Here is a 16,997-nt window from a genome sequence, read left to right as displayed (position 1 = left end):
TTGTCTCCTTCTGAACTCTAGGGACTCCAGCTTGGGAGCATTCATTGGTCTAGTCCAGCCTCATCATTTATGGATAAGGAAAATGTGTACCTGAGAACCAAAGTGACAATCCCCAGGTCATCAACCCAATGGAGACCATGGCTCAGACTTGATGGTTCAGTGTCTACTATTCTTTTGAATGCTACTTTTCATTGTTCTTTTGAATGTTAGACATTGTGAATCATAATAGCGAAGGCACAGCCCTTGCCCTTAAAAAGCTTATAGTCAAGAAGGGCAATTAATACAAATAAATAACAAGATGTATTTGGAATATCTCTAATATATAACTTGATTGTACCTGGTTGTTTCTGTCTTCTTCCTCTCCTACCCCAATTATACTGTGGACTCCTAGAGAGCAAGAACTGACTGTTTGCCTTTTTTTGGTATCCTCATTTCAGCTAAATAAGATTAGTGCCATAAGAAGGACACAAAGTGCCATAGGGATTGAGAGGAATAGAAACAATCTTTGTTACCCCCTACACATCACCACCCATTTAGGAAGTGCTTACTGTGCTAAGTGCTGGGGACATCTAAAAGTTAGATCAGGCACAGCCTCTCGCTTCTTAGTAAGAGGAAATCTAATGCAAATAGATTTAGATTGATTTCTGTTTGGATGGTCTTTCCAGTTTTATGTCATTAGGTGAGAGCTTTAGGAGTCAAGAAAGATCTCAAGGAGAAAGGGATATTAGAGTTGGACTTTACATAATAAGTAGGCATTAAGTTGTTCAAGTGAAGGTGGGGTTGGCTTTTTTAGGCGCACCGGATATCTTGAGTGAAGGCATGGGCCATCTGGAACTGTCCTGCATGGTCTTTGTGAGTGTCTGCAATCTCTCTTTTCCCTATTGACTCTCTTCTAGTATAACTTTCCTCTGAATTAGACTCTTTCATTCCTTTTGTAATCCTGTGCTTTTTAATGATGACACTCAAAAGAACTCTTAATAGATTCACTCAATAAATACTCATAGATTGCAAGCTAATCTGGTACCTAATTTCTGCTTAATCAGCTGTTGAATATTGTTTAATAAACAGGCTTATTCTCAAAGTCTGATCCATAGTAAATGAGGTAACCTTTCTATTTTTTTTAAAGAACTTGGCTAAATGAGGATAAAGCAATAAGGGCTGGGAGTGCCAATGAGAAACCCCACCTTAAAGATAATTCAAAAAATTTTTTTTAAATTTATTTTAAAATAATTTTCATGGTTGCATGATTCACGTTGTCTCCCTTCCCTCTTCCCTCTCTGCCTCCCAGAGCTGACAAACAGTTCCTCTGGGTTATACATGTATTATCACTCACAACCCATTTCTATATTATTCATTTTTGTAATAGAGTCATCTTTTAAAGATAACTTTTTATGACACTTTCAGAGTCACACTAGCCTGCTAGGTGTGATTCAGTCCTTCAGCAGATAGAAGCTGGGCTCATTTTTCACCTTTGTACATTTCAGCACTCGGCTCCTTTGGCTAAGGCGGACTATACCTCACTGTTTCTCAGGCTCATCCTTGGTTTTCGGCTAGGGTCTGAGTGATGATGGCAATATCTCTGCAAAGTCATGGCAGGATGTGGCACCCACCCGCCAGGATTTCAGCTTCCAAGGGTGCTTTGAAATGGGTTCTTCCAGGACTTTATCATGTTTAAAAGAGGAAACTGTCTCGAGCGGGTCAGCCTTGTTTGGAAATGACCTCCCCTTGCACATTATTGCTTCTCTCTCTAGGTGTGGGAATATCGATAGAGGACATTTCTTCAGTCATCTGTAACAATGAAATTACAGGTCCAGACTTAGATGAACAAATATGGTACAAGACTGATTTTTTCTTATTGTTTTGCTCTACATTGGTGCCTTTGAAGGTCCCTGTCATGGTGGGCCCTTATTTCCTCCAAACTCTGTGAATGGTCTGTGCCTCTTTTTGCTCCCCCTTCTCCCCCATCGTTCCCTTCAGGTCAGCTTTGGGGGGGGTAGGCTTCGCTGTACTCAGCAGGGCCGATCCTCAGATAAGAGGGAGAAAGGCTCTTGCCAAGAATGTGCTGGAAACGTTTCTAGCCTCCTGTTACCTACCTTACCGAGCTTGTTTTTGTGCCTCTGGTATTGCCTTTGAAAAGACAGGCTTCTCCCTCTCTGCCACAGTAATGTGATCAAATAGGACTTGAGGGGAGAATTCATTTTGAAATAGAAGAGAATACGACCTACATTTCTTCCTCTTAAAATTGGAGACTCCAGGTGTCTCCTCCTGCCTCCCATTCTTGGGTTATTTAATGATGCAGAAATAGTAACATGTTATTGGATCTGATTTTCAGGGATTTTTTAAAATTCTTTTTGTACCTGAAAATAGCTGGTTTGGAAATTTTCTTCTGATGCAGATCAGCAACTTCCCTGTGATGTAGTCATAGAGAATATTCTGCGGGTGCCAAGAAGGGAACCGACTAGCCTGTGGTCCCAGTTTGCATCTGTCACAGAACTCTTCCTGTCTTTCAGTCAGCCACGCTAGCTTTCTCTACTTTGCCTGGTAGAGCTGCTGAGAATTTTCAGGCATTGTCTATTCCAACCTTATTTTAAAGGTAGAAGAAATTGAGATCCTGATGAGGAAAGTGATTTAGCTGAAGTCACAGGTAGCTTTCTTGGGCCCACTTTTCATATTTGATAACTGTTTGGAGTATTGGGACAGTGTGATGGTGCAGTGGACAGAGTGCTGGGCCTGGAATCAGAGAGACCTGAGTTTGAATCTTACCTGAGACACTTACCAGTGCTGTGACCCAGGGCAGGTCTAATTGCTTTAAGTCTTTCTGCCTTAGTTTTCCTCATCAGTAAAATGAGCCGAAGAAGGAAATGGTATACTATTTTAGTGTCTTTGCCAAGAAAACTCCCAGTGGAGTCATGAAGAGTTGTACATAACCTGAAAACAACTGAAAAGTACAGGAATATTCTTAACTCTTTTGAGTCGTAGACTCTTTGGCAGTGTGGTGAAACATAATGGCTGACCCCTCTTCAGAATATTTTAAAATGCATCAGATAAAATACATAGGATTACAAAGAAAATAAATTATATTAAAATGCAATTATTAAATTAAAAACAAATGAAACAGAAAAATTCATGGAACCCCAGGTTAAGAATTCCCACAGTACCCCATATTGTATTTGGGATGATGTGGAGGTAGATTGGGAGAATGCTTATTTACCCAGCAGTTTTACATAAAGAGAGATTGGGAGAATGCCTATTTACCCAGCTATTTAAAAATAATTTTAATATCAATTTAATTAATTAATTATATTATACAAATAAAATCAATTTGAAATAATAATAAATTAATAAAATTAAATAATTAACATTAAAAATAATAGGAAAAAATGAAAATTTACCTCTATGTCACTCCAGATACAATATGTATATTTCTAGCTATTTTAAGAGACTTATTTGAAAAAGCATATAGTGATTTTAGAACATTTTAATGTGCCTGATCTTGAATGTCTGTTTTAATAATGTGCCTTGGACCAGGGTTCTGAATCAGAAAATCACCATCTTGCCTTCTACTGTTTTGTTTTTCTTCGGAGGGAGCTGATTATGTAAACCCTGTATTTTAACCAACCACCGATTGCTAATGAAGCACAATATGTCTTTATTTTACAGGTTGAAACAAGAGTTCAGAATGGGGAGAGGGATACTGTCCCGAAGAACTTAATATGCCCCGATGCATGGAGGAAGATCCAGTTCTGACATCCTTTCCCGGGCCTTTGCTGTCTTAGACGTAAGACAAGGGTTAGGAATGAAGCCACCAATATGTCCTCCGTCAGTGAAGTGAACCCTGAGCTCCGAGAATTGTTAACCAACATTAACTTGGAGCAATATCTTGGGTGCTTCCAGCAGTCGGGCTACCACACGCTGAAGGACTGTGCCCAGATCAATGACGGCATCCTACAGAAAATTGGAGTGTTGCCCACCGGCCATCGAAGGAGGATTCTCAAACAGTTAGAGATGATCCTTTCAAGACTGCCCGAGCCAGTGGTGTATGCAAACATTCAGAAAAGAAAGAAGGAGCCAGAGCTCTTCGAGGACGCACAGCCTTCGTCAGCCGGCCCAGAGAGCTGGGGACAAATCTCGAGTGTGTGTGGGAATCACAGCGCCGGCCCCGAGCCTTTGGAGGCTTCTGCCACAGTTGGTGGCAGACATGATATCTGTAATGAAAACAGGCCGTCTACAGAATCAGTGGGTACATCTTCCCCCTCTCAGCACAGCGATTCTCCTCTTGTAGACACGGCGTCCCTGCAGAATTTGGATGCTTGTCAAGATCTTGCCCTTGACGGTGGAAAGGCAGAGAATGCAACTTCGGTTACAAAAAAGAATGTAGATTACGCAGAGGGAAATGAACCAATAGGGAAAGTTGGTTGGAATGTAGATAGTCCTGGGGTGTCTCATAATGAAGAGAGGGGACCTCTTTCCTCCCTGGATTATTCTAGTTCCAAAACAGGTTCTGAAAACAAGCCTGGGATTCTCTCCGCTAAACCCCCCTCATCGCCATTCTTTGAATTTAAAGGAGAGATGATTGTCAATGACTTGTATGTATCGTCGACCCAAAGCCCAGTGCCCATGAGGAGTCGTAGTAAATTGGTTTCCAGACCATCACGATCTTTCATGTTAAGACACCGGCCTGTGCCAGAAATCCCTGTGACATCCAAAGGAGCTATTTCAGGGAGGTAAGTACTTTTAGAATCAAACTGTTTGGAGCATTTATTTATTTATTTATTTATTTGTAGAATAAAAACATTTGATTGGAGTCTTTATTAACAATTATGTTGGATATCATATTTGTAGTATAGAGAAGTAGCATGATATAGAAAGAAGTCTGGAGCAAATAGTCCATTGGCACAAATCGCATCCATCTTTTAAAACTTTTTTAATCTATAAGATGAGGCAGGGTCTGGTATGTCCTGCCTGTTTTTGAGTTTTATTGTGAAGATGACAGGATGAGGGCCTCCCAAAGATGAGGAAACTCCCTCTTCTGATGCAGTTCAGTATCTCTTCTGTAATCTTAGACAATTTCTTAAAATGCTGAGAGTTTAATTGATTTTTCTGGGGATGATACAATTAGTATGTGTCATAGATGGTATTTGAATCCAGATTTTCTTAACTGGTTAAGAAAGAGACTAAGGTGGTTGGAATTTAGTATTCTATTCACTTTAGAATACTATAGAAATGTGAATTGTTAGCATAATAATGATTAAGAATAATTTTATTATTTACAAATTGAGCCTGAACAATTTATAATTTTTCTTCAGGGTCTTAGTAATATGTTCTGTAGGACCAAGGTCTGTACTGTCTACCCATTTTATTTAGCTAGTGATTCCTTTCCAGATAGTTTCCAGGCATCCATAGTCACTGAGGGGTGGGGGGAAGCAAAATGGGAGGAAAGGGTAAGTCTACAGTTTCCATGCATGTTCTATATGGTTTTTGGAAAAAAAATATTATTTTTACTTACAAAGTATTTTTTTTCCTTTAAAGTAAACATAAATTGGCCTCTTAAGTAAAAGAAAAATGGGGATTGTAGTCTGTAGAAACTGAATATTTTTGGCATGAAGAGACAGACAGGTTGTAGTACCCTGAAAAGGAGCCTGTAGTGGAGGTGATTTTTATGGTACTTTGTTAAACGTGTACCCTTGCCAGAAAAGTACAAGAGATATTAAATGTCTTTGACTCCTTATAAACAAAGAGGCCGATTTTGTATAAGATATATTTTATTTCACTGGCTATATTATATTTTACAAACTTTACTGAAATTTAAAAAATGTTATCTAGTTGCAAATTATGCATTATACACTAAAAAATGTCTTGGCATTTGTGCGATTAGGATCTTCAGAAAAGAGAGCACTGAAATGCAAGTCTAATCAGAGCTCACTAACTCTTTATAGGAATATTTCTAAGTAAATTCTGAACCCGATGTTCACCTAATGTTCATTCTCCTTGGCTGCTTTGCTGTAATGTTAAATGTGAACTATGTATCATATAGATGTATATTTTAATAAATACATTTCAATATAATTGGTTTCCTTTGTAATCTTATATATTTTATTTAATGAATTTAAAAACATTCTTAGAATTGAGTCATAGAATTAAGCACATTTCCAAAGGGGGAACTTTCTCTCCTCAGAAGATTAAGAGTCCCTGCTCTAAGACCACAGAATACAAAATAGGTACTATTCTACATTGGTAGGTTTACACAGGTGAAACCACAGATCTGATTGAAAGAAATTTAAAAGGCGATTTTAAAGACACCCTATTTAAAAGCTATAATCAAATCAACTGATTTCTAAAATTTTGGTCACTGATTTACATATATTTTATTTATAGACTTATATTTTCTGGAAATCAAAAATGTAATTGCCTAAGATTGGTCTTCTATTTTTCAAAATGCCATTTACCAAGACTCTGGAATTATAATTCAGATATTAAGCCTTCCCCTTTGGAGTCTGTCCTCCTGTTTTGTTGTATGACCTTGGGAAAGTTACTAAACCCTCTAGGGTCTCAGCACCTATGAAACGAAAAGGTTGGATTAATGATCTCTAGGGTACTTTATGTTTCTAATATTCTTTGATTCAGTGATTCCTATGTTAAATGAAAGCGTAATGCCTGAAGTGTAATGCCTGATGTAGCCTCTAAGAATATATAGGCATGAAACAACTACAGGCAATGAAAATGAGTGCAATTTTTCAGACATTTAATGAACCACAAATTATTAAAAGTATAAAGTAATTATCCTTTCCTTTAAAAAAGAAAATGCTTTTTTTTTTTCCTGGTGAGTGTGGCTTTTATTATTCATGAAAGGCAAGAAGTTTTTGCAATCTGATATCATGCAGAAAGATATACCATAACTTAACTGCAGTAAATTTAGAGTGTGAATCACTGAAATGGAAATAGACATTCCATAATGCATCTTTTCCTCATAGTTAAAATAGTAGAAAGATTGGAAAATCTTCTATAGTTATAAAACTTTAGAGCTAGAAAGGGAACTGACCCACTATTTAGTTAAAACCATTTTTTTTCTAACAAATGAGAAAACTGAGACCCAGAAAGATAAAATGTGACTTTCTGTCACAACTAATTAATAACAGATGTGAAATAGAAATCACATCTTCTGAATTCTGGTCAATAAACTTTGTGTTTCATTACTCTTAGATTAACAAATGGACATACTGTTCTTTTAGCTTGACATATAGTTGTAAAGGACCATGCAAAGTACTAGACTTAGCTATTTACCATTCAGTTACCTCGAGTTGTAGGGGACATTTGCTAAAATAAAAGTTGAAATCCAATTAATGTGATTAAGGTTATGATCAAAGTCACAGATTAGTGTAAAATTGCCACTTTTGGTTTTTGAATCAATAGTTCAAAAGTCAATTTAACACATAATCAATTAAATAATTTAAAAGCTTCTAGGGTAGTGTTACTTTTAATAGAAATGTTGTTTTCCAGGCAAAAATGCCATTTTAATAATCTGCGTCTTTGTGTACCATTTGGAAGGACTTAAAAAAATCATACTCAAAGTTCTCTACTGAAACAGTGTATCTGCAAATATGTTTAAATATTAGAATTATAGCTCTAGGATGGTGAGGATGCTCAGATGCCATCACACCCAACCCTCCCATTTTGTAGATGGGGGAAGCCAGATTCAGCATTGTTTGATGACTTTACAAAGTCGTGGTGGCAGTAATCCTAAGTGTCTGAACTCAGGTTCTCTTGGACCAGAGCCACTGCTCATTCTACTGTATCATGCTTTTAAACTAAAGCAAATGGCAAAAGTCTGGCAATTTTTATACTTTTTGGATTGTTTTGTGCTCAGGAAGTTCCTGTATATATCTATTTCTAGAACATGATAATGCTGAGACTTTAATTGTTTATGTTTGGATTTCATATTTTTAATCTAATACTCATTGTTTTTGTCCTTAGGCTTTGGGTGCCTGCTAAATTCACATGTATATATAGTTAGATACTTGAGACACTAACATTGAGATCCCTATTGACATATTTGAGGCTCACTCTGGCTAAGCTTGTGATTTTTCTCTTGAAATTGAATTGTGAAATAGATCCATGACAAGAGAAGAGTTTGTGTTTATTGACAGATGAGCTGTCATATGTTGTGGTGCCTGTAATTTTTCTGTATTGTGACTGGAGTTAATAGATCACCATAGATCACTAAGGAAAAATCTTGGGTGGTGGTCTTCAAAGTATTTAATTTAGGCATCAACAATAAAAAAATATTTTGATGAGAAGTATTACTTGAATTCATCCTGGAAAGTAATTTTATTGATAGATCATCAGTTCTTTTTTTAGGTGGTTGTATTTAAACTTACTTCTTGGCCTAAAGTAAAGAAATAATTTTTGTACTTTATTCAACAAACATATTATTAAGCACCTACTGTGTATTTGTCACTATGATAGGACAAAAATAAAGTAAGGCAGTCCTTATTCTAAAGGAACTGATATCCTACTACCTTTGTAGGAACTTGTTAAAGTCATATGAATGAAACTGCAGTTAAGGTTGGTAGCTCTCCTGCAGGTAAGGTTGGAATATATTTATTAATATAGGATAAATGCTAAGAATGTTTTATTACATTTAATTCTGAGAAATTACTCATTCGTGTAAGTCATAAAGAGCATGTTGTAGCTAGTAAGCAATGTAATTGGGTAATATCCATGTAGTAAGTGTTCATTACTTCACTGGTAGAAATCAGAGTTTCATCGAGTGATAAGTCTGGAAGAGATGATCTGAAACAACTCCCTCATTTTCCCCAGCTGAGGTACCTGAAGCTTCAAGAGGTTATGTGGTCTATGGATGCCTGGTTGAGATGGGAACCAAAGTCTTAAGCACTAAGGCAGTAACAGCTCCTTTTCCATTTCAAAATCTTTCAGTTTACCAATAGCCCTTAAGCTACAGTTAAATGGATTTCTACTATATCATTAGTATGGCCAGAAATATTCGTGTTCTTACTTAATATGTTCACAGACCAGAAAGCCCCATTCATTGGTCAGATAAGAGTTTCTTGTATTATTTTGATACTTACCTACTCCCATGACTTAGACCTCATCACTAGGGGAAGATTTCCACCCTGTTATACATCAGAATCATTCTATTTCTGCTTGGTTTGTGGTATTCCTGTCTATGTCTTTTTTGTAATTTTTCCATAGAGTATTTCCCATGCTTCTAGAAAGCTATTTTTTTTCTTGGTTGATTCCTGGGTTTTCCTTAAGTAAACCATCTTGCCCTTTGTGGATAGGGATCATTTTGTTTTCTGTTTGCAGATGCTGCTCTCTTTAATTTATGCCCCAATTTATTTTTATTGCAAGCATTTCTAGAACTTTGTCAAAATATATGGCAGGGAGCACACTTCACCTCTATTCATATTGGGAAAGTTTCCAATTTCTCCCTCCCAATTTTTTTTCTTACCCTTGGAAGGTGGGTGGTAATAGTGTTAGCACTGGACGAGGGGCAGGCCCTCTCTATGCTCAGAGGTTTGTAAATCTCAACTCTAGGTAAATAAATAAAGCTGGAGGGGGTGCTTGTGGAGCCTGTAGGTGTCATTTTCACCATCATGTTTTAATATCCTTTCAAATTCCCCACCTCCTTTGGTCTTTCAGGCCTCTTCCCTCTAGGAATCCCTTCCTTAATTTCATTGAACCTATAAGAAACTGAAAAGGGGCCCCAGAGGTGAATTTAGAGCTGTAAAGTAGGCCAGGAATGGAGTGTTAATTGGATGGCATTAAATAGTTATAGGGCTTATCAGGATAAGTATTTTTTTTTTGTGTGTAAGAAAAAGAATACTAGATTTGGATTCAGGGGACCTAGTTTGGAATCTTTCCAGTATCTGGCCTTGGGTGAATTACTTTAATCTTTCTTCCCATATCCTTTAAAGTGTTTTCCCTCAGTTTTACTCTCTGTAAGATTACAATAATACTGCTACCACCTTCTTTAGAGGGCTGTTTGTAAGCTAATGGATAGGCAAAGCTTGGCAAAGCTAAAAAAATGATATTAGACATTGTGCTTTATCATTATCTCTGTTATTGGGGACGTCAAGGGAGGGAGTTGAAATACTTTCTAGGAACTACATCTATCATCCAAATATTTCTAGACCTTTTAGTTAAGAACATAATTTATTCTCAGAGACAGTGTCTCTCTCGTGGATCTAATCTTTGGGTAAATAACTAACTTTCTGTCCAAATCTGTTTCTTTATTTTATAACACAACAGGGATCCATCAGCTGATCTCAGATACTTCAACTAGTTTAGCTTTCTATGATTCTATGAATAGTGCAAACCTGAAATTTTACCATACAAAATCATTTGTTTTCTCATTGACAAATTACAAAAATGGGGGAATTAATAGCACCCAGGAAAAAATGCTGCTATTGTCGGATTTGCTTTATGTTTTTGTACTAGAACTGCAGTTTCACTGGCATATGGAAGTCCCAGTGGGGAAGCTTAGCGGGCAACCTGCAGCCCATGTATAATGGATGGGTTTAGAGAGTTGCCTGGGGCACTAAGATGTTACATGACTTGGCCAGGGTTACCCAGCCTGACAGAGGAAGGACTTGAAATCAGAACTCTCAGATTCCGAGCCTTGCTCTCTATTCCTAAATCAAGGGTGCTGTGAAGCAGTTTGAAATGGACTGTTTTTATGTGTTTGAATTTTAAGGCCCTTGAGATGCTATGAGCGCTGATAATCTATTAATGAGCTAAGGTACATTCATTTATGTAAGTGTGTCAGGTACGCAGGAGCACATAGAAACCATTAGCGTCACCTGCTTTGCCCGGGGTCATTGTGACTATCTAGGGTAATCTGAAGACTGAAGTGTGGAAGTGGTTTTCCTACGAGTGAGAGCTAAGTGGGACTGCAGTAGCCAGACTGCCAATATTAAGCAACTTTAAACCAAGCATTGTACAAAAGAAATATGGTCCCTTCCCTGGAGGAGTAGATGAGAAATGACTCCCTCTCCCACTATGTGGCAACATCTCATGGAGTAAAAATCAAGAAATGCAGAGGGCCCAAGGGCTATGGGACAGGGCAGAGGGAGTAAACAATCTGGAAAACCACTCTGCAGGAGCAGACTTTGAGCCAAGGGTGCAGAGAAGGAAGGCATAGTGGGCACAATCTGTGGCTGCTCAGAGGATGGAGGGCAGTGCCCAAGAGAGAGCCCTGCTTGTCTTCTGGGGTGGCCTGGCTTCTAAGCTATCCATTAAGATGATAGGATCATAGATTAGAGCTAGAAAGGACCTCCAAACCCCTCATTTTCAGGTGAGGGGACTGAACCTCCAAGAGGCTAAGGGACTCACAGGTACCACGGCTGTTGGCATTCTGTTCTCTAGATGTCATTAGGGAAAGACAGTACTCATTGGTGAGGGGTCTCAAGGTTTTAATGTGATGTGGAAGACATCTGGAATCCACCCTGCTGTGTTCTCAGATGGAAATAATAGGAATAAAACAATCAAAGAATTTTTTTTTCCTCTCTGTTCATGGATAAAATAGTTGGGAATGATGATGCTGGTTGTGGTGTAAGAGGCCAATCAGGAGGTGGCTAGCCTGATTATAAAAAAGCTGTATATAAGAAAATACAAGAGGCTTTAGATCTTAAAGGACAATGAGGAGAGGAACTGAGAATTATATAAGAATCTAGGAGAACTTAACGATTTGTATTATTAAATGCAGATCAGTTAAAAAGCTCACTAACTTCTCATATTTTCCTGTGAGACAAAGTTGGAAGGTTCAGTCAACATACTGGATGATCCTCAAAGATCTGGACAGTTGTTCCATGGCTGAATCTAATAAGATGAAATTAAACAAGGACACATAGAAAATCTTAGACGCTGGTTCAGAAAAATTAATTTCATAAGTATAAGACTGAGGAAGTCATGGTTAGGTAGCCATTTGCCCAGAAAATGTTTTTGAGGATTGAAGAGCAATGTAGGCTCACTACTAATCAACAGAGTGAAATCACAGCCAAGCAGACTAATGTGATGCTAGGTGGCTTTAAGAAAGATGCATTGTTGCTAGCACTAAGGTGACAGCACCCAATTTGTCAAATGCCCCTTCTCTACTGTGGTCCTTCAGACTGAACCATGTGGCCATCTCTGGTCAGAGGAGTCAGAGGACGACTGCCAGGATAATGAACAGCTTTGAGTCTATTTCTTCTTGGCATATGAGAATTAGTTGAAGGAACTAGGGATATTTAGCCTTGAAATGTTGGGAGGACAGTGCACATGGGTAAAATGGATTGGATTTACTCAAATCCCAAAGGTAAGAACTAGAAATAATTTGTGGAAGTTGTGAAGAGGTAGATTTAGACTGTCTATAAGAAAAAAACCAAACAAATGGTTCTTAACCCTTGCAGTCCTTTCCGAGTGGATGGCTGTCTCATCAAGTGTTGGGAATCCCTGTTCAAAGTTCTCAGGTAGAGGCTGGATGGCCACCAGTAGGGTATGTTGTCATAGAGAATCCTTTTTGGCAGTTTTGTGTTGGAATTGGATAACTAGAGAGGCCCCTTCTAATTCTAAAATTATATTCCATAATTTTTCTAGGGACATAGTTTGTAATAATTTGTGTAGTCACAAACCATGTCAAGTAGGAGCCCCTTAAGGATTGATTGCCAGGTCTAGAGTCAGGAAGATTATCTTCCTGTGTTCAAATCTGGCTGTAGTTGCTTACTAACTGTTGTAAAGATTAAAATTAATATTCAGTAACTCAAGTATTATATTTATAAGATTTATTAAAATTAAAAAAAAAAACTAGATTGAAACTTGCCTAACCAGGAGGAAGCAGAACGAGAGGGAAGAGTCACAGCAAACTTAAATATAATCACACCTTTGTACATTTCAGCACTCAGGACCTAGGAAAAGGGAAAAGGATTCTGGGTCATACAGAAAGGAATTTTGAGAAATGTAGTTTTAAGGGGGTCAAGCATTTCCAACTATGTACTGTGTGAATCTGGGCAAATCATTTAACCTAGTTTGCCTTAATTTCCTTGTCTGTAAAATGAGCTGGAAAAGGAAATGACACTCTATTCCAGGATCTTTGCCAAGGAAACCCCAAAAGGGAAATTGAAGAGTCACAATGGAAAAACTTCTGAACAACTGCCTTCCAGGGCTGAGAATGATAGTGTAATTAATATATCAGTTTATATTCAATTGTCACACAGCAATGACTTCCTAAACCAAGACAGTGAGTAGGGATCCCAGTACCTAAAACTGGATTCTGTAAGCAATTCCTGATTTAGCTGATATTTGATGTTGGGCAATTTATTTAATATATACATGTCAGTTTCCTCATCTATAAAATAAAGATAATATCCATGTTACTTACTGAAGAATGTTGAAAGAATTCTCTGAATTAATGCATGTGTAATTATGTTGTAAGTTCTAAGCCTCTCTTCAAACTCTAGGCATTTAATGACATTTGTATATTGCTAGGATGCTTACAGGGTTTATCCTAAAGGATTTTCCAGTGTCTTCTGAATTATTTTTTTAAAATTACTTTTCAGTAAATGATCTGATAAGTACCAGTTAGTTGCCTGAGTAGAATTGGACATTTTCTTATAAAATATGAGTTTTCTCAAAGAAAAAAGAAAGAAAAATAGCTGACTTACTGGTACTAAAAATAACTTTCATAGTTGAAAGGAATTCCATTGTGAACTTGGGGAAGTAATTTAACCTCATTGCTTTTCAGTTTCTTCATTTTGAAAAGGTAGGATTTTGGTTTTAGATAATTTCTAAGATTCCCTTCCAGGCTTACAATTCTACAAAATATATAAATTAAGCATGTTGTGACACTAAGGCAATAAAATTATAACGTTGTACTGTTAATTTCAAATATTTACCTTTGTTACTGTAATTCTTCTTCCCAAGTGAGTATAAAACTAATTAGTAACTGACTCGTGAAATTAATTTGTAACTGACTCTCTCCTTTATTTGAAGCTATGCCCGTGAGAGGAGAAATGGTGGTAACTCCAATGGAAAGACCTTGCAACGTGAGTTGATTCTTTTAAACCAGCAGTCACTGATTTGATATAGTTTTTTAATTAATTATTTATTTAAAACTTTATTTTAACATTTTTTCTATCATTACATGATTCATGTTGTGTCCCACCCTTCTCTCCCCTCTCCCAGAGTTGACAAGCAATTCCACTGGGTTATACATATATTGATATAGTTTTTAAATGCAAGTTAAATAAAATTTTTCAAACTCCATTATTTCATAAGCAAGTGGAAAAGGAAATGACACGACTAATTGTCTGTTTACACTACGTGCTTGGGCACATTTAAAGTGAGTGAATAAAATGGAGGGAAGTGTGCTTGGAAACCTTCAACATTAAATTCATGTTTATATAGAAAACTTGGGTCATTCTCCAGGCACCGATGAAGGCATTTAGTTGGATTAGAGCTGGTCCTGGCAGTCTGAATGTGCATGATAAACAGGAAATGCTTGAGAAGGATGTCCCAGCTAATTGTTCTTTGAGCAAAAATCTTTCTTCCTTTATACTGCAAGTTCCGATGCTTTTACATTTATAAAAGGCAGCAAATACCTTGAGATCATACACCACTGTGCTTTGGGGGGAGGGGTGGAAGGAGGGGAAAAGTGGTTGGCATCTGAATACAGAGGAGGAGGGATGGCATGGTTTTTTTCTGATAGCTTTCCTCCGGGTACCTTGAATATTTTATGTATAGACTAGGTTGAGCTAGAACATCATAGGATGTCTAAATAATCCGATATGCAAGTGTGATTTGTCAGTGAACATTACACACTTCTATGGAGGAAAATCTTCCCCTAAAATCTTCCAATCCCTTATAGTGGTATGGGTCTGACGTCATTGTCGTTAGAGTACAAATTCTGGCAGATACTAAGTGGAGAGGCTGTGTAGAGGACTCCTGATGCACTGTGTGTTTGGACCAGTTTAATTTGGAGGGGCTCATCTGTAGGTCGACTACTGCAACATGAGCTTCTTTGGAACCTTCTTTGCTTTATTATCTAAGGCTTTGCAGAAGAAATGGCCAAGACTGAATGAAAGGGAGGAAACAACACTGTGGGAGTGGGAATAGGGTTAGGAAGTACTGGGCCCAGAACCTGAAGAATCCTGAGATAGTCAATTCTAGCTTTCTTTCTTTCTTTTCTTTTCTTTTTTTTTAAACCCTTACCTACCGTCTTGGAGTCAATACTGTGTATTGGCTTCAAGGCAGAAGAGTGGTAAGGGCTAGGCAATGGGGGTCAAGTGACTTGCCCAGGGTCACACAACTGGGAAGTGTCTGAGGTCAGATTTGAACCTAGGACTTCCCGTCTCTAGGCCTGACTCTCCATCTACTGAGCCACCCAGTTGTTCCCCCCCCCCCCCTTCTCCCCCCAATTATAACTTTCTAACCTAGCTGAGCAGTGACTTTTATTAAGAAATCATGCCGGGGCAGCTGGGTGGCTCAGTGGATTGAGAACTAGACCTAGGTTCAAACCTGGCCTCAGACACTTCCTAGCTGTGTGACCCTGGCCCCTACTGCTCTTCTGCCTTAGAACCAGTATTGGTTCTAAGACAGAAGGTAAGGGTTTAAAAAAAATCATGCCCTTGGTGATGCTATTAATATAAATAAAAATAATGAATATGGGCAAATTAAGAAAAAAATTCCTCATTGACTTATTATTTTTAATACTATGATTATAGTAAATTCCAAATTACTAGGGAATGAGGCATTAATTTTCAAAGGAGTGATTCAGATTTGCCATTGTGAGCATGTTATTGGTATATAGTTTTTGGAAGAAAATACTGATTTCCCATTCTAGTTCTTTACATTCTAGATAGGTTAGGGGCAGCTAGGTGGCACAACAGTGTTTGCATGAATATTTTTTCTATAAGTTTATAGGTTCCATGAAACAGAATTATTAGGATAAATGGCCATTAATAGAATCTTGGCCTTTATATCTTAAACATTTTATAGTTTGATTATGAAAGAAGTACTTTCTCATGGTACTAACTTTTTTTTTTAACCTAAAGCTTTGAAGAAATTGTAACATTTTCTTCTGCTTCCCAGAAGTAGGCCTGAAATATTTACAATGCTACCTTACTTGAAAAAAAATATAAAGATGCCCTCTGGGCAAAATCTCTGGATGCTCAATATAGCTTAAAAGATCAAATATCACATATATACTGAGTTGCCACCATTTTCTTTTTATAATTACATTTTTTTTCCAATGAACAAATTTAGTTTTCTCTCCCTTCTACCTCACTCATACCATTGGAGAAGAAAAGAAAAAACCTTTTAATAAATACTGTAAAAAAAAGAGATAATCGGTGGAACTATTTCTGGTTGCAGTAAAGGTAAAGTAAAAAGTAAAAATGAAACCAATCTGTGAATGGTTTCAAACCTTTTATGTTGTCTTCTTTAGCAACAGTAACCTCTAGGGAATTGAAATTATGAGTCTCTGAATCTGTCACAAACTTTTTGCTTGAGTTCTTGTGACTTATTCTTTCTTTTCCTTTTGCACAATTCTATCCCATATCCCAATCTACATTGGAAAAAGTTCTCTAAGTAAGATTTGATTTCCTTAAGACTTCTTTCCTGTGTGGTTACTATGCAGTTCTTATCAAAGTCTCTTATCTCATTTGCAATTTCTGAAATCATTCCTTTTATTCTAATAATTCTCTCTTCCTCCATGCCTCTTCCACAATACACATAGTTAAGGAAAACAAATTCCCATATATCTCATTCTGTAGCACAAGTCCAGTTTCTACTGATTTGAAGGCATGGTGCCAACTCTATGAGAAATGGCTATGGCAGCCTTTGTCCACAAGGAGGGCAGAAGTTAATTAATAATAGCTAGTATTGCTATAATGCTTGCTATGTGTCAGGTATTATGCTGAGTGCCTTGAAATTATTATCTCATTTGATTTTCACAATAACCATAGGAGGTAGGTGCTATTATCACCCCCATTTTATAGATTAGG

General features: G+C 37.4%; 1 protein-coding gene across 5 annotated transcripts in view; it reads left to right on the top strand.

Moving 5' to 3' along the window:
• Positions 1-16,997, top strand: part of ARAP2 (ArfGAP with RhoGAP domain, ankyrin repeat and PH domain 2) — a 224,507-nt gene that overhangs the window by 33,485 nt on the left and 174,025 nt on the right. For all 5 annotated transcript variants that reach the window (XM_056802513.1, XM_056802512.1, XM_007496580.3 and 2 more), the window contains exons 2-3: positions 3,661-4,724; positions 13,987-14,039. In XM_056802513.1, the coding sequence (XP_056658491.1) occupies positions 3,811-4,724; positions 13,987-14,039 (967 nt within the window). In that variant the 5' untranslated portion in view covers positions 3,661-3,810. The remainder of the gene's footprint in view (positions 1-3,660; positions 4,725-13,986; positions 14,040-16,997) is intronic.

Source organism: Monodelphis domestica, chromosome 6 (assembly GCF_027887165.1).
Source record: "Monodelphis domestica isolate mMonDom1 chromosome 6, mMonDom1.pri, whole genome shotgun sequence".
NCBI lineage: Eukaryota > Metazoa > Chordata > Mammalia > Didelphimorphia > Didelphidae > Monodelphis > Monodelphis domestica.
This window is presented reverse-complemented; position numbering and strand designations above follow the sequence as displayed.